At 38.8% G+C, this 24,496-nt stretch overlaps 2 protein-coding genes, 1 long non-coding RNA gene and 2 other non-coding genes across 6 annotated transcripts; 4 read left to right on the forward strand and 1 right to left on the reverse strand.

The window, feature by feature from the left end:
• Positions 1–304: 304 nt before the first annotated feature.
• LOC120110127 (putative histidine kinase 2) lies at positions 305–4,268 on the reverse strand. The gene is made up of 5 exons (XM_089924971.1): positions 3,672–4,268; positions 3,055–3,430; positions 2,093–2,673; positions 726–1,937; positions 305–349 (listed from the first exon to the last, which is right to left on the reverse strand). Exons 1-5 carry the CDS (start codon positions 3,705–3,707, stop codon positions 305–307), a joined length of 2,250 nt encoding a protein of 749 aa, XP_089781097.1. The 5' UTR covers positions 3,708–4,268.
• Positions 4,269–10,361: 6,093 nt separating this feature from the next.
• On the forward strand, positions 10,362–12,154 carry LOC148702798 (uncharacterized). Its single transcript, XR_015968356.2, has 2 exons — positions 10,362–11,080; positions 11,893–12,154. It is a non-coding gene; the product is annotated as an uncharacterized LOC148702798 (long non-coding RNA).
• Positions 12,155–13,602: 1,448 nt separating this feature from the next.
• On the forward strand, positions 13,603–23,824 carry LOC103706238 (eukaryotic translation initiation factor 2 subunit beta). Of its 2 annotated transcripts, none has more exons than XM_008790288.6 (10): positions 13,603–13,734; positions 13,928–14,000; positions 14,260–14,365; positions 14,468–14,523; positions 14,626–14,680; positions 14,865–14,962; positions 16,902–17,047; positions 18,868–19,010; positions 19,778–19,863; positions 23,452–23,824. In XM_008790288.6, exons 2-10 carry the CDS (start codon positions 13,956–13,958, stop codon positions 23,527–23,529), a joined length of 813 nt encoding a protein of 270 aa, XP_008788510.3. In that variant the 5' UTR covers positions 13,603–13,734; positions 13,928–13,955; the 3' UTR covers positions 23,530–23,824. The 2 variants fall into 2 exon arrangements, with proteins under 2 accessions (XP_008788510.3, XP_026660151.3); XM_026804350.4 differs by having other exon boundaries at positions 13,613–13,734; positions 13,910–14,000.
• LOC113462674 (small nucleolar RNA SNORD34) lies at positions 20,957–21,042 on the forward strand. Its single transcript, XR_003385589.3, has one exon. It is a non-coding gene; the product is annotated as a small nucleolar RNA SNORD34 (small nucleolar RNA).
• On the forward strand, positions 22,075–22,159 carry LOC113462675 (small nucleolar RNA SNORD34). Its single transcript, XR_003385590.3, has one exon. It is a non-coding gene; the product is annotated as a small nucleolar RNA SNORD34 (small nucleolar RNA).
• Positions 23,825–24,496: the final 672 nt, after the last annotated feature.

The following is a 24,496-nucleotide window of genomic DNA, read 5'->3' on the forward strand; positions in this document are numbered from 1 at the left end:
GCACGCCCAGCAGCGCGCACGCCCAGCAGCGCGCGCCCCTGCGCGCATCCATTCAGCCGTGCGCGCCCCTGCGCGCACACGCCCAGCAGCGAGCATAGTGACAAATAAATACATCAATAGACGTAATAACAAAAATAAGATAACATAAAACAGAAATACAAGTCGATGCTTAACATGGTATTTAGTGCAAAACATTATAATATGTTATATATGCATGTGTGTGCATTCTAGCAGATAAGAACTATAAACATTAAGAAAAAAAACTGATGGGACAAAAATCATCACAAACTTTGTTATTTTATTTTCAGAAAGACTTACCATAACAGGTGGAATTTAATGTACTTTCTATCTGAAAATCAATAAATAGATCCATATGAGCACTTATGTATTGATATTCGGTTACTCTAACGATGATTTCATATGCTGCTACTCAATATACTAAAACAATTTTATTTATTTGAGCAATGGAGTGGTAATGTGTTACCACCAAGGTTTAAATCCTAGACCTAGCCTAGGATCAAGCCCTTCGGAAAGGGGTATCAACATTGGACTCGAGCCCAGTTGACCAATACAGTCAAAAAGTTTTGTCATTCAAAGTCAGCCACTTAGATCCTTATTTTAACTTGGAGTTCTTTATAGAATTTCAAATCCAAGTAGTTACCTTCCTTTTGGACGACAATGATTATTACTAGTATAAATACATAATTGCTAAATTTTTTTCTTACCTCACAATCCATTAGAATAATATTATAAGGTAAAGGCTTTAAATCTCCTTGTGGTTGGGCAGTTCCATTGTGCTTATCAGATGTTCCTCGCAAAGCCTTTGTAACCAAGTCCACAGCATCCCGCCCATTTTCAGCATGTTCAACAGTTGCTCCAAGTCTTGAAAGTGTGTGTTTAGCAACCTTAGATAAAATGGGCATATCCTCCGCAAGTAAGATGTTCATGCCACTTAAGGGTGTGTCATCATCCATACTGTATCTCGATCCAGATGTTTTGTTGGTATGTTGGCTTGATTGCGAAGCAAAAGAATTGGACAATAAAGTTTTATCATCCATAGAAGAACCAAGCTCGATAGATTGTTGTCGTTCTTGCATTGTATTCATAATCTGTATTCCTTGTGGATCATCTACATTTGTTCCTCCGAACTCTTGTAAAAGTTTCAGGAGTGCATATAAACGAGAACCATGTAATGGTTTTTGCAAAACAAGATCACATTTCTCCTGATTAGAACTACTTAAATCAGCGGCCGGAGTATTGAAACTGGCCAACCAAACAATCTTGCACTGGATATTATGAATGCTACTAGTAAAATTCTTCAAAATCGAGCATATTTCTGACATATTTCCACTGCTCAAATCAATGACAATCAAAATGTAAGTTGGCAAACCACTAAAACTTAGCTTCTTCAGACGTTCCTTAGTGGTAAGAGGCAAAGTTTGATCAGCCACATCTACAGAGCTAGAACACCCCTCATTTTCTTTGTTATAATTGAGAGATGTGGTTCTGGACAAGGAATTGCTACGTGACACTGAATCGGGATTTGCAGAGGCACAAAGACTATTCTTGATCTTTTCGAGTGAAGGATATAGAAGCTTGTGGTGGTCGATTGCCCATACCTTTACTCCAAGGCTTTCCATCCATCTTTGCATAATTTCTTTTGTTTCACCTTGAATCAAAAGTAGAGAGTGAATTCCTTCCATTTGAAGACCTCTTTTGAATGTCATGGCACGAATTTTTGATTGGGCAGTCACATTTTTTCCAGCAAGTTGAGTACTAGCAACAGATGTATTTCTTGGATGCAACTGAGAATTGGTATTCTCTTCACCATCCAAAGATGCATCACTTGACTTGAGAAAAATGTTAAACCTAAAACATGTTCCTCTTTCACCAGGATCTTTCTCCTTAATGCTAATCTCACCACCCATCAGTCGCACCTAATAATAGTAAACGAAAGTAGGATATCAATTCAACGAACAGAGATATAATCAAGGTAAAGCATAGAAAATTTGCAACAAATTTGTAGGCAAAAAACACAGGAAAAAACTTGAATATACGTTACAAAGAAGCAACAGATGTAATTTTTACTTACAAAGGATTGAACTATTCCAAGTCCCAAACCAGTGCCCTCATGTCCTCCAGTAGTTGTTTCTTTGACTTGCACATAGTTCTCAAAGACAGAAGCTCTCTTTTCCTTGGGTATTCCCTTACCAGTGTCCTCTACCTCAAAAATAAATTCAACAGAATCTGGGCCATGCTGAACAGGATTAAGAATTTCCATATTAGTTTCATTCTTCCAAAGGCACCTTGTCAGATGGCTTAATATGCTAGGAAAGCGGAACTCATGGTTCGAAGAAAGTTTAAAATTTTCTAAGCTAGGCTTCTTAGCCCAAGCACGCACAACCACGTGTCCCTCGGATGTGAACTTCACTGCATTGCCAAGTAGGTTATCGAGAATCTGTTTAAGCCGTCGACAATCTCCTTTGACATTTGAACATCTAAGAACTGAGCAATCACAAGGATCCCAAATCACCTCTAGGCCTTTCTTAAGAGCGACAACATGGAATATGTCTGCTGACTCCTCAAGCACTTGAGCCATATCAAATTCAACCTCTTCTAGTTGCATCTTTCCTGCTTCTACTTTACTTGTATCGAGAACTGAATTTACTATCCCTGTCAAAAAGGTTTCATCAAAAGAAACCAGTAATTTGTCTGTAGAATGTTTTCTTTCTGAATGTTACTAGAGTAACATGATAAATTACTAACAACATGAACTCCATCAGCACAACCCTTTAAGCTTGAATCAGTTGGGTATCGATAGAAAATTTTGATTTGAAGAGGAAGCTAACAAAGTTTTCCAAGATCAAGCATGAAAGAAACTAACAATGGACTACGAGCAAACATAAATGTTTTCTTTTTTTTTTAGGGGAAACAAAAATAATTTCTATACATGCATTTAGATTTATATGTATGTACATTTGTATGATGTTGAAAGTGGTTCTGTATTAAATACGCGTGTCGTATCATGAAGAACCAGATAAGGAAACTATATACCTAGAAGTTGTGATGCACAAGTACTCATCTGCTCCAAGTGCCTATCCAATTTGGAATTTGGGGTGGCATCAAGACGACAAAGTTCTACTAAGCCAGTGATGCCTGCGAGAGAAGTACGCACGTCATGGCTGGCACTAGCAAATGCCAAGCTCTTATTCATACTCTTCCGCTCTGCCTGTTGAATCGCCTCCTTTTGCTTGATGAGGCTCGCATATAGAAATGCTTCCTGTATTCGCGATCTCCTCAACAGTTGCAGCATGATGGAACTTCCGACAATCACACCGAGAATCATAAGTGACAGCAGTGAGACAACAACTATCTTCATCTTATGAACGAGGGGAATTACTTCCTTACAGGGAAAAGCAATTACATATACCTAGTAAATAACCAAAATTCGATCAATTTAGAGCAAGGCAAGGCATAACTATTAATGGAAAGGACTAAACTGAAAATGACATCATTTCATAAGAAGAAAGCATCAAAAAGCTTTAATTCCAGGACCAATATCCAATGCATTACCATTCTGATTCCAGAAACATCAAGATGAGCACAACCAAAATTGTATCTCTTGCCCCAAATGCTCAAATAGTTAGTATGAGATGGATCACTGCCTATACCTTCAGGGTTATCAAGCTGGCATGAAAAATTATCATGCTTTTCAAGTGGTAAGGTATCACTCTTATCCATTACATGGATTGAAACTGTATTATTACCAAGCACATAGCGAGTATGCGGTGGTCCAGTCTCTGCTATGACATGCCCATCTTCTGTAGCTACATACAAGTGCCCGCCCCAAAGGTTGACATGAAAAATATTATCAACGAGATCTTTCATGGCAATTCCGATGGAAATAACTCCTGATCTGGCCACTGGAGCAGTGAAAAAGAGCATCTGATCCCTAGCTTTGTTCCAGCCAACTCCCCATGAAGCATACCTGCTCTTACCATTTAATGCATCTTGAAACCATTGGGAACCAATTTGTTGTGGAGAGCAAGGAATCACATCTCCATACACCATCCCAGTATCTCGATCTACTGATTGGCTGTACCATTTATGTGCAGCAGAATAATTGGAAGAATCTGAAATATTCGAAAACATCGTGCGCGCCTGGTTCTCATCATTGTAATAGGAGAGAAGCATTCCACCATGTATACCAACATAAGATATCTGTGATATCCATGGCATTGTTGCAAATGCCAGGAACAAATTTGGCGCCACCTGCAAATCGAAAACATCAATTCAGTACCAACCTACTCTGCTAATGGCATATTGCACTCTAATATCTACCTTGTCTGCGATGTTGGAGAATGCGGACAAGTCTCCAATGGAGCTTAGCACCCTGGTGAGCCAATCCATAGCCAGGAGGATGCCAAGATAACCACACGGGCGGTGATCAATATTCAGCGACCAACTACTATGCAGCTCACGGCTTGGATCGACAGATACGAGGTACCACTTCTTGTTGACAACACCTATTCCCATAACTTCATTAGTTCAGTAATTCAACAGAAATTGGGACTACGGAGTATACCCATTGAGCCATTAGAGGTTAAAGTGGCAAGTGGGGAAAAGATTATGTGCAGCAACATCATCAAGGAGGTGCACCTCAATGTCCAAGGAGTACAAATCAAGGTTGATTTGCATGCTCTTCAGCTAGTGAGCCTTGATGTCATCCTTGGTCATTCATGGCTTCGTAGATTGGGCAGAGTCAGTACCGATTATGAAGCCATGATCATGGAGTTTACCATCAGCGGCCAGAAGAAGCAGTGGACAGCATCTTACAACAGAGGAGTTGTTGTAGATCTACTTCAGCCGCAGCCATGCTCGACCCTTAAGGACAAGGGTCGTTTCCAAGGGAGGGGGAATGTTGCGAACCCCGCTCCGCGAAGCCAAATTTCAGCCGAGACAAGCGAGGCCAACCTCGCTCAAGGCCAATTCCATTGCTTGGAGGCTTGGCCGAACCTTGGCCAAGCATCGCAGCAGCCGACCCAACCCCGCACAGGCCCTCCGCAGCGCCCATGCGAGGTTTGGGGCCCTCAGCCCGATCGCTTGCGCACCAGCCCGCACGTGGACCTCCGCGCGCGCTCAACCGGCAGCGCGCAACCCTCTGCGCGCACCAGCCAACGCGCGGCCCTCCGCGCGCAGCCGCACCAGCAGCGCGCGGCCAACCGCGCGCGCCCACAGCCTGCGCGCAGCCAACCGCGCGCGCACCAGCAGCAGCAGCACACACGCGGCCCTCCGCGCGCACCACTGCCCGCGCGCAGCCCTCTGCACGCGCACCAGCAGCAGCACACGCGCAGCCCTCCGCGCGCACCACTGCCCGCGCGCAGCCCTCTGCGCGCGCCCGACAGCAGCGCGCGGCCCTGCGCGCGCCCGACAGCAGCGCGCGCCCCTGCGCGCGCCCATTCTGCCGTGCGCACCGCTACATGCACACGCCCTGCAGCGCGCGCCCCTGCGCGCGCCTATTCAGCCGCGCGCGCCCCTGCACGCGCACGCCGCAGCAGCGCGCGCCCCTGCGCGCATCCATTCAGCCGTGCGCGCCCCTGCGCGCACACGCCCAGCAGCGCGCGCCCCTGCGCGCGTCCATTCAGCCGTGCGCGCCCCTTCGCGCACACGCCCAGCAGCACGCGCCCCTGCGCGCGCCCATTCAGACGTGCGCGCCCCTGCGCACACGCACCAGGCCGAACCCGAGCCCAAGCACACACTCGGTCAAACCCAGCTGGCCGAGCCACATGGCAGCAGCCCAACCAGGAAGGTTCGGCCAAAGCAAGAAGGAGTTCATGCCTAATCAACGGGGGAGTCCAAACCAGCTCTCCCATGGCTAACCGGCAAGCATGGACATGGGCGGCCAAGATGCATCAGGCCGCCAAATGAAGGGGCAGCACGCTGCCATGTCATCGATCCGTGGGAGAAAGAAGCACGCCACATCATTGATCCTTGTGAACAGGCACCTTCACCAAAGGGCGACACATGGCAAGGGACCAAGGACACTTGGCGGAAGCAGCATGGAAGGTGCAACCAGCCCAAATCTGCACCTTCCTAAATTGATTGGGCGCCCACCCATTCAAATGAGTTTGAATTCAAATATGGCTGATTAGAGGCCAAATAAGGATAGTTTGCTTGAGTAATTTGAATTCAAATTTTGAATTCAAATAAAGGCCACTCTTGGCCGATTAAGGAAAGGTTGGAATTCAAATTCAAATTCGAATTAGTTCCCACTACTAATTTCGAATTTGAATTCGAATTAAGCCCGCTCATAAGCTGAAATTTCAGCACTTAGCATTTGTCTATTTAAGGGTGCCATTAGGCACTTTGTAATCATCTTTTGAGAAGTAATCCATTTTGATCTTTTGATCTTTGATCCCATAGGGGAATTCGGCCGGAAGGCCTTGGGCTATCGTAGGGATTCCACCCTCGATAGATTGGGCTAGCATCGGGATCATCATGTCCCTTTGTTAGATTGTTTTTCTGCTTTACTTTCCAGCATTTATTCTCCTTATTTTCCAGCCTTGTAATCCATTGCCTTTTGGAATAAAGAGAGTTGTTCAATCCATAAGGATCATCCCGCATGGCGGGCTTAATTTGCTGGGTCATGAGTACCATCACCGAGATCGCACTGACGCCCAGTGCCACTAGAACCTGCATGTGTTAATGATCACAGTAGCATCTAATTCCATTTTCACCTTATTCCATCTTCCAATCCAACAAGGACGAAGGTTATTTTTATAAGCATAGATTAATGGAATAAGACAGTATAGGGAATGCAACCACATGGCCAACTAATCCTATCCGGAACCCTCTCCTAAGAGTATCTCATGAAAAAAAAAGAAAAATAATAACAAAGAGAGATGGGAAAAAAGAATGATGAACAAAAAGAAGGGATTAAAAAACAATGAAGAAAATGATATTCATGAAAAAGAGAATGACATGAAAAAAAAAAGAAAACAAAAAAGAAACACGATAAAGAGAGAAAGAATGATGAAGAACGAGAAGCGATCAAAAGAAAACAACGAAGAAAACGATATAGAAAAATCGAAAGAGAAGGATTACCAGAGGGAATATGATCCAGTAATGAAGAAATGCATTCATTTTCGCACTCATTCTTGCCTGCATGTCAAAAAGATCAAGAAGAAGAAGAGTAAGAGGATAACGCTGAAAGAAAACTAGATACGCAGCAAAGAAGATAAAGAGTTTTAACTCTCTTCCTTAAGAGCGAAGGATTATGGATGCATTACCTCTTCTTGAAATCTTCTCTCTCTGCTCTTTTTTTTTTTTTTCATGCACCTCTTATTTTTTTCCCTTCCTGCTTGTTTTGGAAATGTATAAATGCTTTATATAAAATTGATCACCAAAAACAACTCAAAGTGAGAATCTTCCCAGATTTTCTTTTTTTAGGTAACAACAGCGATAAGGCCAAAAACGATATTCACCTTCTTAAATATGTAAATTAAATAGGATAGAGAAGCAAAACCCTAAGCAATGAGCATGAAATCGTTTAACCCTAGCGCATAGCAAGAAGTCGGTCCTTGGACTCCCGTTTAATTTTCCCCTTGACTCGTGTAGACCGGCAGCGAAAATATTTCTATTCATGCTTGACTCTGAGACGCTGCCACGCGACATGGAGCCCGAGCCCCCCAAACCGTGGGCCCCCACCGATTCGGTTGGAATCTTCGAGCGGCCCCCGAAACTAACGGACGCGCCGCGCGGCCTCCACCGGTTCGGTTAGAATCTTCCAGCGGCCCCCGAAACTAATGGACGCGCCGCGCGGCCTCCACCGTTGTTTTGGGCTTATCGAAAGCTATCCTTTCGCGCCTTCCCACCTCCGATCGGCGCCGGCCGGGGCACGGCGGCGGCCTCCGCGACGCGCGGAGCGTGTTCGGTGAAATGCCCGAGAACGCGCTACTCGCTGGCTGAGCCGAACTGAGCGGCTTCGCCGGTACAGTCTCGCCGGGTCTTCCGGGCCTAAGAGATTTTGAAGGCGCATATGCTCTCCTTCATGCATGATTGGATGATGCGAAGTCCAAGGGCGATGGTTTCTCTCTGCACATCAGAGGTAAGGAGTCATTGATACGATTCAGTCAATTTAAATTATAATAACTATATTAGTTCTTCATTTGAAATGTTTTATGACACATGGCAAGTTTGTAGGTTGGATCTTGCTGTGCAAATCATTTCATATCTTACCAGTCTTAAATTCTGTATGCTTTCTATTTTTGCTCTTGCGTCTAGGTGCTTGTTTCTCAAATTTTGATGTTGGCTTTAGAAAATAGCATGATCCAGCTTAATTATTTTGAAATGTGCATAATTTTGCTTCCCTCACTTTGTGTACCTGGAAGAATTAAAAATTAATTTGGTGGGAAAATACAACTCATCATTCCATGCTGATGCTTCTATGTGTTTGAATTAGATTTTTTTATAAAAAAAAACTTGAGGAGACAAGGAGGATGCGCAATACTCCTCCCAAATGATCTTGACATCAATTGATGGTCAATCTCTAGGATTCAATGTCTGAGGAGGACTTAGTGATTTGTAATGAAAACTAAGTACTTAGGAGAGACAAGTGCGTCACGAATTGAATTTTTTTGTGTGTGTGTTTGTGTTTGTTGTATGATGATGAAAGCTTCAATAAATAAGCTTGCCCTTCTACTCTTGCATCAAATATGCATGTCTTCAACCTCGCAATTGGGCAACATGCCGTGTTTTGCGGTAAATAAGCACCTCATTAAGATGCAATGACCCCTCCATGCCTATATTTTCGCACATGAACTAATCGCTAATCAATTCTACGTACCCATCATATGCCATATTGAGAATATTAATTTTTCATGGAAAGGATGCAGTATTTCTTTTTATTATAGCTTAAACAAAATTCACATGTTTGGATTCTATGTTAGTTCTATAATATATACCTTCATAAATGTGCGATAATTATCTATCAATGGGGGTGCAATAAAAATCATGCATGCTTGTGCACTAAATGCAGTATAATAATGCTGCAGGTTTCAACTCTTTCATATGATATCCATCATAATGCTAGCTTGTGCGCATTTACGACAATTACAAAAAAGTAGAAGTGTTGACTAGTTGGCTAGAGAGAGAACTTTGCATCTAACGACTTATATTTAGCTTCTTATTACCGAGTTCCTTAACTTGTGGATGGCTAATATAAGAAAATAAAAAATATTCAAATTTTTCAAATATCTATTTTAGAATTCTCATATCGAAGTTTTTTATCTTAGAATTGAAGAGAGGGGATTATATCTTATATTGATATCATGCACTTATAAATATGATATATCTAGAATATTGGTCCTCGTGCTTATCAATCTAATATATCTAAAATTATCATTTTTTATTATCTAGGTCAGTATAAACAAGTATATCTTAGAACATTCACTAATATATTTTTAATAAAAGTCGATCAAAATTTTTCAATCATATTCTTTTTACTATCTTAAATTAACTTTGACAAAAATATATAAAAAAAATAAATGTCCAATGATTGAAATATCAATTTTTGGTTTCCATCTAATGCTAGGATCTACAATTATCTTGTTTCTTTTTAAAATTTCTCCACCTTCCAACTTTCATCTCAGCCAATATATTCGTGATATATCTTGATATTGATCACTATATATAATGAGAAAACCTGGGCTCCCAAGGAGTGTAACCGCCTGAAAAGTATAGAATTTTTGGTAATAGAGTGGGGCCCATATAAGAGAGAGCATAATTGAAAGAAAGCAAGGAGAGCGCAAATTCTCTCTACCAATAACAAAAACATGATTAAAACCCAAATCCGAATAATTTTTATCACTGGAGAAATCATCTTATAGGACTTGGGACATAATGGCAGCTCGTCCTCCCTTCTTAGTCTCTTTCTCTAGAAGAGAACGATGACCAAGGCGGCTTTGTCCCCATCCCTCCCCTCTCTTTCTCCTTTCTACTTCTCCCTCTCCCCCTTCTCCCTCTTCGTCCCCTTAGGTCCAGTGCACGTTAGGTCGGTACGATACAATACCAGTATCATACCAAACCGATCAGTACGACCCCCAGTATATCGGTTTGGCGAACCTTTACTTCACCAATTGAATCAATATGCATCTTGGACTAAAGAATTTTGTTCTAATACAGAGGTACCATTAGATTTGTACCAAAAAGAAAAGTATCAGATTAAGAGTCAACGGGTAGTGCTAATTATTAGGGTAAATAACTATCGAACATATCCTATCCCACAGACCTGCCTTGACACCAACATCAAGCCTACTGTTCATTAGTTAAACTGAAAATCTTATCAGTGGTCCTATGTATACTACAAGTTTCAGCTCACTGGTTAGACTCAATACCTTCGCCATATCTTATCCAAGCCTTCCCATTTCTCTGCTATACTACCTCATTTGCGATCCCATTTCTTTTTGGGGGGAATTTATTTGCAACTTCAACTCTATCTTATGGACCTAGTTTTAAGTAAATACAACAAACTACATTTTACTTTATGCATCAAAGAGGGAAAGTCTAATGAACAGTATTCTTTCTTTGTGATTTGACCTTTCACCAAAGGTCATGGGGTCCCCTGTTTCACCGAAGAAGAAGAAGAAAAAAAAAAGGAAAAGAAGAAAGGAAGAAGCGGGGAAAGGAGAAGAAACAGAGAAGAGAGAAGAAGAAAGAAGTCGGGAGAAGTTTCTGGAGAAGAAGAGAAGAAAAGAAAAAGAAAAGGAGAGGAAGGGAAAAGAAAAAGCAAAGAAGGAAAAAGGGAAAAAAAAAGAAAAGAGAAAAGAAGAAAGAAGAAAAAGAAAAAAAAATATAATAAATAAATAATAAAGAGAGGGGGTGGTTTACGGGTATGAACCCGGATCCGAACCTGAACCCGGGGTGCTAGACACTTCGGCAGGGTCGGCCCTGGGAGAATGTTAAAATTTAGGTTTTATATATATATTGTGATGAATTTTAAAAGAAAATATGGTTTTTGAATATTAGGTTCTGCGAGGGATTTGCGGAATTAATTGGATTTGTTGTGGATCGCGTTCGCAAGGTAAGTGATGTAACCTCTTTACTAGATTTATCGGCAAACTAAATATCTGTTTTACGAATCGAATTATTTGTGATTATGAATTTGATGCATGGATTATATGTATATTTTTAGAATATTGTATGACTCTGATTGAACGTATTTGCTTCTGGTTTGAATTGTATTTAATTGCTCTGACATTGTATTTTTCGACTTGAAACACTGAAAATAATGTAAGAAAAGATAATGACTTGAAATAGATTCAGACTTGCAATCGAGCTATGTTGAGGACCTTGCCAATGGGGGCTAATACATTGGTACCGCAAGAAGAATAGTCGGTGATATGACCCTGCCACAGGGAACATGTGGTCATAGTTCCTGGCTGTTGAGTTGAATCTGATAAATTAAAAGAAATTGAGATATGAACGACATTTGGTTTTGACACTGTATGTTGTTTTTATATAACTGAAATATGAAATAGACTTATAGAGAACAAACTGAACTTCGACCTGGCTATATTGAGGACCCTGCCAATGGGGGCAGATACGTTGGCAATTGACTGTCCTGAAGGACTCACCGCAAGAAGATTAGTCGGTGTTGATGACCCTGCCACAGGGAACATGTGGTCATAGTCCAGGATCGATAAGATGAATTGAATATGTGAAAGAATTTCGAAACATTCAAAAGAATCTTATGAATTTAAGACATATTTGACTTGTACTTTGGAACTGTATTTATATTTATTTTCCACATATTACTGCTTGATTTATCTAGTTAGAGTATTCATTACTTACTGGGCTGTTTAGCTCATTATACCATCTCTTGTTGTTTTACAGATTCCGAGAACTAGACTATTGGGGATTCAAAATGGGAGAGCGACTAGAAGAATTGTGGCCCAAATTATCTTAGATTAGGGTTATTTAAGTTGAATTGATTATTATGGACATTTATCATGATTATTGGACTTTGCAAGGTTTTGTCATTTTAAGAATTAGGTTTTTGCATGTTGGTCAATTATTGTTCCGCTGCGTATTTAGAACTGTGAGACCTTATGACTTGAATCAGTCAATGGAATAAGATTGCATTTATTCAGTTAAATTAATTTAGATTTATAAAATTGAGATGTTTGGTGAAGATGCCTTGCATGCTCGTGGGGAGAGTTTCCTACGGGTGTGTGGCGGTTGGCGCGACCCCCGGTTCGCAATCTCGGGTCGGGGGCGTGACAATAACAATGGTTATAAACCTCTTCTTAAATACGACTAGATGGAGGCCTTTTTTTTTTTTTCTTTTTTAACAGAAAAAGGCGATACGAACATATGCCTCATAGTTGGACGCATTGTAATGCCACAGTGCAACTTAGGCTTAAGGGCCATGAGGCTCAAATAGTTTGTAGATATAATTTCTGAGATTCATAAACTGTGCATACAATATGAAACAATGATAAGAGCCAACACAATTTGGCGGGTAGAGTATATAATGGGCCCAAATTCTAGTGTAAGGGATGCATTATCTAGGGAGTTGTCAAGTTGTTTCTTAGAGTTTTCTCAGAACAGTTTTCGACATTTGATGGCATAAATGGCACATGAAATCTCAATCTTCAGGCCAGGAAACCCTCATAAAAAAGGGACCAAGATTGTACCCCAAATAAGACTGGTTCATAGTGGGCAGAGAGGCCAGTTTGTAACTCATTATCAGGTTTGTTCAGTAAAATCCGAGTCAGTAGAACTTGTATCTGAAATCACTATGCTTACAGTACAATCTACAGTCTTCATTCACATTTGTTCAACCTCCCATCTTTTGATCCAACAATGCCTCCTATTCATATATTACGTACATCTAATTATTTGGCTTTCCCTAAACAGAGAAATATACATGCAACCAACAGCGCCATGCGAATAGCATTTGGCTGAAGTGGACAAAATCTTGGATCATCTGCTATTTGAGAGCAACCAGAACATAACGATCCAATTCTCCTCCTATTTTGTGGCCACCCATGTTTTTCATGAAGCTAACCAACATGCTAACTGTGCGGCCAACCTTGTGGTAGAATTGGAAGAATCTAATTTTTGAACTGAGTCTTTCCTTTTGTTTTTTGTTTTTGGATCAAAAAGAAAGAGCCGAAGTAGTATTAACTATTAAACGTTGAAATATAAAATGCTGGAATCCATAGGAATAAGAGATGACAACTTAGAAAGAATAATCTTTAGCCCAGAACTGCTGTTCTTGTTCTTGCTTTTTCTTTCCCCCTAAACCACATGGGATATTTATATGCCATGTCTCGAAATTAAAATATATTAATCAAGCAGAAATCAATCGAAAATTTTCTTCTCGCAATAGTTTTTTTTTTTCTTTTTTCTTTTTTTGTGGGTAAGTGTAGATGTTTTCTTGCATGCATTGCATGTTCCCGTCACGTTTCTCCTCCTATTAAACGTCTGGGTCCATATCATGGACCCGAAACCATTTTGGGTCGGGTGCCGTTGCCGAACCCGGATCGGAACCCGACCCGGTCCGCACCCTCACCAGCTGTAAGGCTGTAACCCTTGCCCTCCACTCATCGACGCCAAAGCTGCGAAATATTCCGAGTTGCCCATTTTGATAGCTCGTTCGCTCGGAGCGCTCCGCTATCCTCAATAGTTCGATTGGCGATTTCTTGATTTCTTTCCATATTTTCTCTCCAGGTATTCTTCGTTTCTTCTTCTATTCTTTTACATCCGAACAAGATCGACATCTCCCGGTGATTTGGATCGATTTAGTTAAAGATTCAGGAGTTTCGATTGGACTATCTTTGGGTAACCTAGGGTTCGTTCCCTTTCTGTATTTGGACTTGCGAACAAGATTTGATGTAGATTGTAGTTTTTGTTGGTTATGTAGGGTTTCGGCAGTTTAGTTCTTGAGGGTTATGGCTGAAGAAAATCCAGCCGATGTTAAAGAAGAGGTACCAGAGGTATAATCTTTGCTTCCCATCTCAATTGATTCTTGATTTTGTTATGTTCCGAGGCGTCAAGATTTATTCCTCTATTCTTGTTTTTATTTTCTCTGTGTTGTTTTCTCCATTTTTTGTTGTTGTTGTTGTTGTTGTTGTTCTGCAGTAGAAATCAATAAGATTTATGCTTTCTGATTTAATGTATGTAGCATTTTTTGAAGGGAAAATGACTGCTTTGTAATGATTTTCAATACTATTTTTTGTGGTCATATTCTTGCAGCTGGCTCCTTTTGATCCGAACAGAAAGAAGAAGAAAAAGAAGCCAGTTGTTCAAGACACGACCGAAGAGATGGATAAATTAGCTGAAAAGACTGATGACTTGTCAGGTCTGTTTGAAGACAAAAAATGGTTCTTAGTACTTTCTTGAAAAACTCTAGCTTTATTGAAGTTCTTGCATTTTGGTATTTGATATGCACATCGTCAAGCAGTTTCTGATGATCTGGAGACTAGTTTTGTGGGGATGAAGAAGAAGAAAAAGAAGCCGGTGAGTCTGCTCGTGGATTAAATTATAGTTGGCATGCATTAGTTCCTGCAGATAGTGTTCTTCTGCAGAATCTGTTGGCTTTATGGTCTCCTTTCATTCCAGGTGGAAACTGACTTTTCGAATGATGAGAATAGGGATGCTGGAGAGAACCATGATGGTGAGGTTTCACACATCAAAATTGCTCATTTGACTTTTCGTTGCATATTGGCTAAGAAATTGTTATTTGAACTGTATATAAATCCAAGGATTGTCTCTTTGTGTTTTTGATTTAACAATAGATTTGCAATATCTTATTGTTATAGCATTAATTTGAAACAAGCAGCAATTTTAATGTCTTCCAGGCAACCGTGTTGGAGAGGATGAAGAGGGGGAGGGCATTGTTCTAGGAGGTGTACGCTATCCTTGGGAAGGCACTGACCGAGACTATAAGTATGAAGAGGTGTGTTCACTTCTTCCTATTTCCCTTTTGTTTTGTATCATTTTGTGATATCAACATTTTGGGTTCATCTCTAAGAAAGCAACAGTATTGGAGGCTGAAGGTAGTGAGTGAGGATATGAGTATGAAAACTTTTCTAAAATTTTAGACAGGATTCTTCAGAAAACAGTTTTACAAATTGAGTCCAAAAAAAATTTCTGAATGATGATTCGTTTTTGCATTTGTTTGTATGGAAATAGCCAATCTTTGGAATGCTGGCTCAATTACATGGCCTGAAGATTGTGCATTGTTCTTATTTTAGTGCTAACTATAGGCTGTTGCTGTTCTTTGCCTTGATATCTTATCATCTCATCAATTTTTGTTCATTAGAATATTGATAGATTAGACCGCACTTAGAAATTCAGCATAATTTACTTGGAGTCTAGACTACAAGGTAGAAGGAAAGTCTTGATATAGTATATGTTGTGAAGCACAAGTTCTTTTTTAACATTTTCATAGCTTCAATGTAAAATATTTAATATAGTTAAGAGAACATAGTCTTGAAGCTCTGTTTGAAACTTCCAGTTCTGATCCAATCCTGATTCGGAAGGACCAGTTTTGTAGTGTTGGCAGAAACTAATTTTATTGGGTTGAATTTAATACATGTACATGCTCTATTGTAATTTTTTGTGCTTCTTTTTTAAATAGTGGGAAGCATTTTCTCTAACTAAATATTAACTTTGCAAGATTCTAAAACACTTGGGAATCCATATGGTGTTAGATTCCAAATAGCTATAGAGAGATGATGCATTTTTTCACATTTTTCTCGCTATCCTAGAATTTAAATTGCATAGACATTTCAGTTGTTACATGTTTGTTTGTTTGCTAATTATACACTTTAATCGTGAGTTTTTGAACATTTGATTCTTCAAAAATAAATTTTTAGTTGCTTCTTTGTGAGACTATTTAAACAATATATCTAGAGCTCCTATAGCATTGATTAATCTTTACTCTGGATTTTAATGTGATCAAAGAAGGTTGAGTCTTGTCTGTTGGTTGGGTGAAGAGATGGTTACATCATTCATAATTGAGTTCGAATGAATTAGCTAGCTTTGACATGAGTAAGTTGTCCAATGAGATGTACAAGAAAGAGTCAATCAAGTGACTATTCTAATGTGGAATATCGAATGTGACAATGTGAATGAGAACACTAGGTGCATTATACGCTGTACTAGGCAGCTACCTTGGGTAGACTTGAATAACTTGTGATTACAGAAGTCTGCTTTCCATTGCATAATAAGTCAAGCAGATTTGGCTAATAAATCAAGTGGATTTGGTTAGTAAAAGCATATTATCTTGTGTTTTAAGCTGGCTTAATCCTAGAAAAAGTTATTATTGCTGGTTTAATGTTATCAGTGACTTAAGATGGTTTATGTATTATCATGTGTATTCATATGTTTTCATAAATATACAAACTTACCTGAAACGAGCTGGAAGGAACTATGGATTTGCAACCTCTGATGGAAGCTTCAATGGACAGAAGGTTTACATTTCCTTTAAAGTACAATACTTTTTATCGATCGATGAATATACAAACTTGCCTGAAATGAGCTGGAAGGAACTAGGGATTTGCAACCTCTGTTGGAAGCTTCAATAGACAAGGTTTAGATTTCCTCTAAAGTACAATACTTTTTATCGATCGGTAATCGTTTTGAATAACAAAACATAACTATTCGGCTGCATTGTAACTAACCATGCCTGCATATGTAATGTTTTTCCCCAACTTTTGTGTGTGTGTGGTTAATTCTCTTCTTTTTTTTTTTGTGGGCGGTGGGGTGGGGTGGGGTGGGTGGGTGCAGGCAACCAGGCATGTGTGCACATGCATCTATATATTCTTTTTCCTAACTATTTTTTTTTACTTTATGGTTATAAAGATTATGTATTCTATGTTCTGCTTATGCAGCTTCTGGATAGAGTATTCAATATCTTACGTGAGAATAATCCCGATCTTGCCGGAGATAGGCGCAGGACAGTGATGAGGCCGCCACAAGTTCTTAGGGAAGGAACTAAGAAGACTGTCTTTGTGAATTTCATGGACCTATGCAAGACGTATGATTCAATTTTTCCAATATTTTTCTCATTGCTTTTGTTGGTCCTAGATAAGATTATTGAGTTTCATCAGATATATGCATATGTTAATTATACTCATAATATTATAATTCTCACGATTATGATGGATTGCTATGAAGTGTCCTACATGTCTTTAGAGTATGACACTTCAGCTTTTTTCCATTACATAGTAATGATCATAACTTCCTGAAAGGAATATTCTATGGAATTTGAAATGGGACCTAGCACAACAATTTTACAAATTATATAATGTATAATGTATTGGCCTTTCTTGTCTAAGTTGAATGAGTAAATTCTTAGTAGCTGTGGAGGAAGAGATCATTGTATTGGTTCACTGATGGTGAAAGGTGGATGCGAATTTTCTAGAATCATTGCAATCCTTTCACTAGTTAGTTTATGCTTTTATACAAACCCTAATTGTGTCATGTAGATCAGCAAGTTTATGGTAGTGAGCTTAATGTTCTTTTTTTTGATACATTTTTTCTTTTTCTGTTAATTGTTGCTTTATTTGTGCTGTAAAGGAGTCAATATATTGTTTTATATTGTACCTTAGTTTAATTGATTTTGTTTGGCTTGTTTGCAAAGGCTCTAATGCGCTTTCATTTCTAAATCTATTGGGTTTTGCTCAAGTAATTTTGAGGAGATGATAACCTAAGTTCCTAACACTACCTTGTGAGTAAATTGGAAGGAGATGAACCTCTCCTAGAGTGAATTGGTAGGTCAGAGAGGATTAGCTCATGAGTTACATTTCTAAAGATAGAACTTCCAGTCACTTTTGTTGTGCTGGGCTTTGTCAAGGTTTTTATTTTATGTGTAAAGCGTAGTAGATTGAATAAATATGAGGACTACACCGATATGCTTGCTGTTGTGCTTAGGTCGCATTTCACTTTTTAAAGAGCTTTTACTTGACAAAAGGTTTATCCTTAACCAGGAATTCTTAGACTAAGCTTCTTCCTGCATGACTAGATAATTTCAACCAGGCACATGGTTCTAAAAGATAGAAGACTTGAGGTGGGAGACTAGGGGATACTTAGTGCTTAGGTGCTGCTCTGCATAATGAATTCTATTCCCATTCTGTATAATTATATTATTAATGTTAGTTTTTATCACTGAATTCTGCTAAAAAAATTCAGTTTATATCTGAATAATATCCAACTTATATCTTAGTAGGATAGAAAAATATGCATATAAATAGTATCTGCCTATATCTGTATCCATTCAGAACAAGTATGAATATGCTTAATATCCAATTCATATCCATGTCTTTTTAGAGCAAATATGGATACTAATTTTTGTATCTATTTAATATCCATATCAGTGTCCATGGAAGAAGGTGGATATGGATATGGAAATACCAGCATCCAATCCATTTTCAACCCTATCAAGCGTTGACCAATAATGCTCATTGTTCAACTGTTTGACCACATACAAACTAGTGAAAGCACAGAGCCTTTGATATCGCATCTTGGATTCCTGCTTTCTTCTGTTTCAGACATTTATTTATTCATATTACATTACTTTGTTGTTTTAAGCCCTGTGGAAATACAGACATCTAATCCAGGGCATAGGACATCAAATCTATTTCCCGCTTTGCGTTCAACCAATGATTTGTAGCTGATTGTATTATAAATACTTTAGTCAAAGTTTCTGGTACATGCTTTGGCCAGCCTTAAGCCTGTAATTCCGGCATTTCGATTCATTTCAGATAGCTTCTGGTAAGATTTATTCTATCTTGATGCTAGTACTTAGCCCTGTTATTAATATAGGAGATGCACTGTTCATGTTCTTTCTATTTGCAGGATGCATAGGCAGCCAGAGCATGTGATGACTTTCTTACTGGCTGAAATGGGAACAAGTGGATCTCTTGATGGCCAACAGAGATTGGTTATCAAGGGAAGATTTGCACCTAAAAATTTTGAGGGAATATTGAGACGATATATCAGTAAGTTTACTATCTCCTGTTAAAGAACCTTTTGATGTACAATGATAAATGTTCCATATGTGTGTAGTGACAAGTTAAATATTATGATCTGATGCTTTAGAAGAGTAGTGGATTTATTTAGGCGAATGTTTTCATCAGTTTGACAGCAAAGGAAGAACCCTGGATACTGGAACTTTAAAACCTATAATCAGAGCAGAATTTTCAAATCCCATGATTTCTTGTCCACTCAAGATTCTTTATTCCTCTATAACCAAGCCATCTTTCTTAAGGATCTCAAGTTTGAAATTTCTTAATTTTTTAGTCAAAGTGAGCCAGGGAATCTTAATCAGGAAAATTAATGGTTTCTTTTATTTGCAATTTGTGCTTTAAAGTAGGAAGAGATAAAACCTTTTTTTTTAAAAAAAATTAATGATTGATGCAAATGGAGGACACTTCACATTCATTTCTGAAATGCATAAGTTACAAGCATATGCTTATTCTGGAGATGTTGAAAATCCATTATAATTCATGATGCGTTACGACTAAAATGCAAGTAGCTTATACTCAGGTGAACTTGGTAGAAATAGGTGAAAATGGCTGGTTCTGCCAAGTTGTGGATTGGGAAGAACCGTGCAGTACAAGGGATAGAATAGTATGATGATATTCAATGAATGTCTCTTCATTGGCAATGTATATCTCATTACAGACTTATTGATGCTATGTATTTTGCTCCACATTACGATTTGTTAACTTTAACATATGAAATCTTTCACCTTTTTTGTTTGCAGATGAATATGTCGTATGTAATGGTTGCAAAAGTCCTGATACTATACTCTCAAAAGAGAACCGTCTCTTTTTTCTGCGGTGCGAACAGGTAATCTCTTAGCCCCCCCTTTCAAGAGAAGGTCTACTATTTGTTCTCTCTTTTATCTATCACTGTGTTGACATGTGTGTCTGTCATGTCTGTGTCTCTTTGTACTTATGCCCTGGTATGCTTGTCACATTATAGTTTTGCTTTCTTCTTGGTTAAAGCTCATACAAGGTTTCCAATGCAATTAACAAGTGCATTTCTCAGTGTGCTTGCAATTGGATATGGTCATGGTGATGATGTTGATGTTAATTTGCTTCTTTTTGAGGATACTTGAACCCATATTGATTGCTAGTCATATAAATAAATAATCTATACCTTTACCTTTTAATGTGATATGAAAATCCATCAGAAATTCTAAAGTAACTTATCATTTATTTATAAAACCCTAACATACATGCATCTATATTATAGGTGATACGCTCACTCACTCTCTCTCTCTCTCTCTCTCTTGTGGGTGTGTGTGTGTGTAATTATCTTTCTTGCTCCCACTTCATGGTGTTGAACACCTCTAACAACCCTGTCTGTGTCAGCATGCAACACTTGTATCCATGTTGACCATATTATAGGTCCAGGGTCATATATACCGGTTTCCTGTGGTTTGTTGTGATTATGAGATATATTTTCTACATTGCTTAATCGAGTTGTAGAAGTTCGCTTAGCTTATAATTGCCTTAAATTTAAAGTTTGATTTGGATGCTTCTTTAATTCTTTTTAGATTTCACGTTTTTGGTGGTGCAAGTGCTGTTGGGCTGTTGTATTTGAACCATATATTACATTTTAAGACTGGTTTTCCTAGGTTTAGACATGATTGGCTTATGGTTGAGGTCAGTGTAGGTTTATTCTAGCCTTGTGGCCTTGTGAGATAGTTTTTCTTTAAGAAGTGCTAAGGTTGGTCGAGTTACTCTTTGCAAATAAAATTGGATCTAATTTCTGAGTCCAACATAAATTGGAGTAGTTCATTACATTTTGTGCCAGTCGGTACCAGATTTATGTGGATCAAACTGATGTGCTGCCAGCTAGACACAATTCTGTTCGGTCAGTAGAACACTGGTTGTCTCATAACTTTGGTTCTTAGACTTTTCATCAGATGTCTGTTTCAGGCCATGATGATCTGCAGAATTATTGCCTACGTTATTTGGTTATCTTCTTGTGATAAAAATCTGCACTTATTCTGAGGCCACGTCAAAGAAATGGGAAAAAATGTTTTCATTGTTTTCTTACACACATATGCACACATATATATGCACATATATACATATACGTGTACATATAAATCTGTCTCTGTCTATATCTTTGTCTATATCTATCTCTCTATCTCTATCGGTTCTCTATCTATATCTATAGGTTCTCTATCTATATCTAGGTTTTCCAATGGAACTGATTGTCCTTTGAAGAACTGGCTTTATAGTAGGTGAAAATGAAGCATTTTTGTGTTGCAAATAAGCAGTGCAATGGATGTGGAAATTGTTGGACCAGATGCTATTCAATGGTTATTGATTGTCCTTTGAAGAACTGGCTTTGTAGTAGGTGAAAATGAAGCATTTTTGTATTGCAAATAAGCAATGTAATGGATGTGGAAATTGGTGGACCGGATGCTATTCAATGGGACAAGAAGCCCATGCTGGAGATTTTAACCCTATGTACTGTTATTTGTTATGATATTGATGCTCGTTACAATATAAACCCATTGAAGGATGACTTTGAAGGATATGCTTAGACCCTTTGAATGCATATGCTATGCTATATGACATGGGGCATGTGTATGCATATTGGAAACAGCTATGCTATTTAATGAGCTTTACCCCTGTGGGTTTTTATTCTAAGCGTAATATCCACAATTACAAGTACATTGAAAACAAGCTAACAAGTCCTGGGTTTGGTGTAGCTGATTGCTTATGGTTTCATCTACATGCTCACACATATACACACACACACACACACAAAAAAAAAAGAGAGATACATTTTGACATGTTTATACTCATCACAGTTATAAGAAACTGCTGAACCTTAAAAGGAACTAAAATCTTTAGTTACAAACCACATACAAACATGCTTGTGCATGAGCATAGTTTTGTTGATCAGATACATGGACAAAAAAATCTCTCCATTATTGGTGTTGGATTTTAGAAATTTTCTTAGTCCTTTTACACCTATATCCAAGTTCATCATACATTAGGTTTGTGGACTTGTCTTTTCTCCTCATATTTGTTTGGAGAGGCCAATGATGTACAGTAGATACTTTGCCTACATTGGTTGAACTATTTCCATGATATGAATCTGCTATTCTACTGAGGCCATCTGAAACAAAATTTTAGGCTTGGTCACTTCAAAATTGTTTTTATAAGGGATACAAGACTACTTTCAGATGTTGGTTCAACTTGAAAACAACATACTTTTTACAGAGTTGTTGCCTTTCTGGGTTAAGTTAGTTTTGATCTGGTCTTTGAGGTTAGATAGGGCAAGTTTCAAATGATGCTGACTTTTTTCTGGTGACCCTGCCCATTTTGCTCACTCTGAAATCCGAAACTTGGGGTTAACTTGGGGTTAAGTTAGTTTTTATCTGGTCTGTAGGATTAGATGGGCTGACTTTTTAGTAGTGCTGGTTTTATCTGGTGACCCTGCATCACTGCATGGCTGCACTAGCATAGTCTGTTGTTATGTGTTATTTCGTTTCATATGTGTTTTTATTTTTTTTTGCATCCTGCTGAAGCTGTAGATTACTGTAGTTTTGTGAAGAAAGGCTGTCGTTCTAGTTGTTTCTGAATAATGTCTACTCCAGTAGGTCAGTGTTATTTAGACAACAAACTACATGAAAATTTGACCGAACCCAATTGGGGAGAAGGAAAATAGGTATGCTCTTTTGTACTGCCTAAAAGGAGCTGTTGTGGATTGTGAACATTGTAGGACCAAGTCCTAGTGCATTTAATAAGCATTTTTAAAGCTTTTGGTTGGCATTAATTTAAGAAGTTAATTGTTATCATTTTGAGCAAACATACATAAGCAATCTAGATAATTTAAGGCTTGTGAGTTCATATTAATCAGTGAATACATGGTTTATTTTGCTTCTGGCTGAGCTTTGAGAGCATGCTTTTTAAGTCTGCATGGTTTGTTTCTATACTATAGACCTGTTCTTGAGCTGTTGTTGATCTGGATATCCATCCATGAGAAGTCACGAGGTTAGGCCTTCAATAATTAAAGTGCTGGGGGAACGAGTTTTTTGGAGCTGGAAGATGCATTGCCATTGCATGAATGTTGCCTCTTCTTGCTCCAGTGCTGTTCACGACATTAAACTGTTGGAATAGCATATCTAGGTGCCAGCCCAACTTAACTTCCATGTTCAGACAAGACCTAACTGATCTGTCACATTGCACTCTGGAATTGTGTTGTTGAATAGAAGTGACTGTGTTTAGTTTGTTATTGACTGAGAATTTTAGGAGTCTGGAATTAGATTGTTTTATGGTACCGCCCTGTGTATTTGCCACCTATGGATGAAGTTGTTAGTATTGATGTTGGATTGTGTCACATATGGTAGGTTTCATGCATTGAATTCCCCCTTTTTTGGCTCTGTTGATTCATTTTCTTTTGTTGTAGTGTGGCTCTGCTAGGTCAGTTGCACCCATCAAGGCTGGATTTGTTGCTCGAGTTGGACGGCGCAAGGCTGGACCATGAGCCTATATTTATGTCCAACTGATGGCTTCCTTCAATTATATTCGAAATATCCACCTGCTCTGAGCTTTGCAAATGAATTTATGCTGAACAGTTTTGCCATCTGGTTTGGTTACGAGAATTTTATATGAGTCTTACCTCATCTAATATTCGTATTAAATGGAGGATTAGTGAATAAATATGTCCGAGTGCGTGTTTGAGTCAGGTTTCATGTTACTGGTGAGTGCATATGGTACATTGGCAAGATAATGTTGTATTTGGAGAAACGCTAAATCTATTGTGTTTGTTACAGAGACTATATTGAGTCGTTGACGAATGGCTAGAATTGAATGTATGAATGCAACCTATCTCTAATGTAGGATTGTTGAGCTCTTGTTATGCTGGCATTTCTATTAGACATCCACCCAGGACGGCAGATTTCTTGTGCTAATGGTGATATCTGTACTTGTATGGTGCAATGATGAAATCTAACTTCCGTTATCCATAAGCTCTATGGAACATTAGAGAACTAAATTTCGTTGAACTTTGGTGTTAGATTTGTTTTCTAATGGAGTCTTGTTATACATAATTTTGTGAAGGACTCGTCCTCGGGTAGGGCCGGGCCAATGCACCGACCTTTTTTTTTGTGGTCGGATGGTGAATTTGGTCTAAATTGACTCATATTTTGTAGGATTCTATCTATGAAACATAAATACGGCGCATCGTTTCTTCAAGATATCGAAAAATCTGTCAAACACATTGATTTCAATAACTTGATGCTCTCATGGATTAGATGTACAAATAATCGGAAGATACAAACTGTATTATTCTATTCTGGATGTATCTCGTTGATTTTTGGTTCTTCCCCATGATATATTCTCATATTTTTGTAATTGCTCGTTTTTCAACTATTCTCCTGCTTGTAATGCTTCTTTTACCCTCTAAATTCTTTCTCAACTTCCCCTTGGACTCGCATCGGGAAGTCCGGGGC

The sequence above is a fragment of the Phoenix dactylifera genome, chromosome 8, assembly GCF_051530095.1.
Source record: "Phoenix dactylifera cultivar Ajwa chromosome 8, Ajwa_hap1_PhDact_Kaust_v1.1, whole genome shotgun sequence".
Classification (NCBI taxonomy): domain Eukaryota; kingdom Viridiplantae; phylum Streptophyta; class Magnoliopsida; order Arecales; family Arecaceae; genus Phoenix; species Phoenix dactylifera.

What these genes read in the sequence shown, in the direction of transcription:
- LOC120110127 (XM_089924971.1), bottom strand. Translation starts at nt 3,707, where the DNA reads ATGATAATTTTTCATGCCAGCTTGATAACCCTGAAG. An exon ending in CCAGCTTGATAACCCTGAAG is followed by an intron (nt 3,431 to 3,671) that starts GTATAGGCAGTG and finishes GTTATTTACTAG; the next exon opens with GTATATGTAATTGCTTTTCC. An exon ending in TTATTCTAATGGATTGTGAG is followed by an intron (nt 350 to 725) that starts GTAAGAAAAAAA and finishes ATTGATTTTCAG; the next exon opens with ATAGAAAGTACATTAAATTC.
- LOC103706238 (XM_008790288.6), top strand. Translation starts at nt 13,956, where the DNA reads ATGGCTGAAGAAAATCCAGCCGATGTTAAAGAAGAGGTACCAGAG. An exon ending in TGCTGGAGAGAACCATGATG is followed by an intron (nt 14,681 to 14,864) that starts GTGAGGTTTCAC and finishes AATGTCTTCCAG; the next exon opens with GCAACCGTGTTGGAGAGGAT. An exon ending in GAGACTATAAGTATGAAGAG is followed by an intron (nt 14,963 to 16,901) that starts GTGTGTTCACTT and finishes CTGCTTATGCAG; the next exon opens with CTTCTGGATAGAGTATTCAA.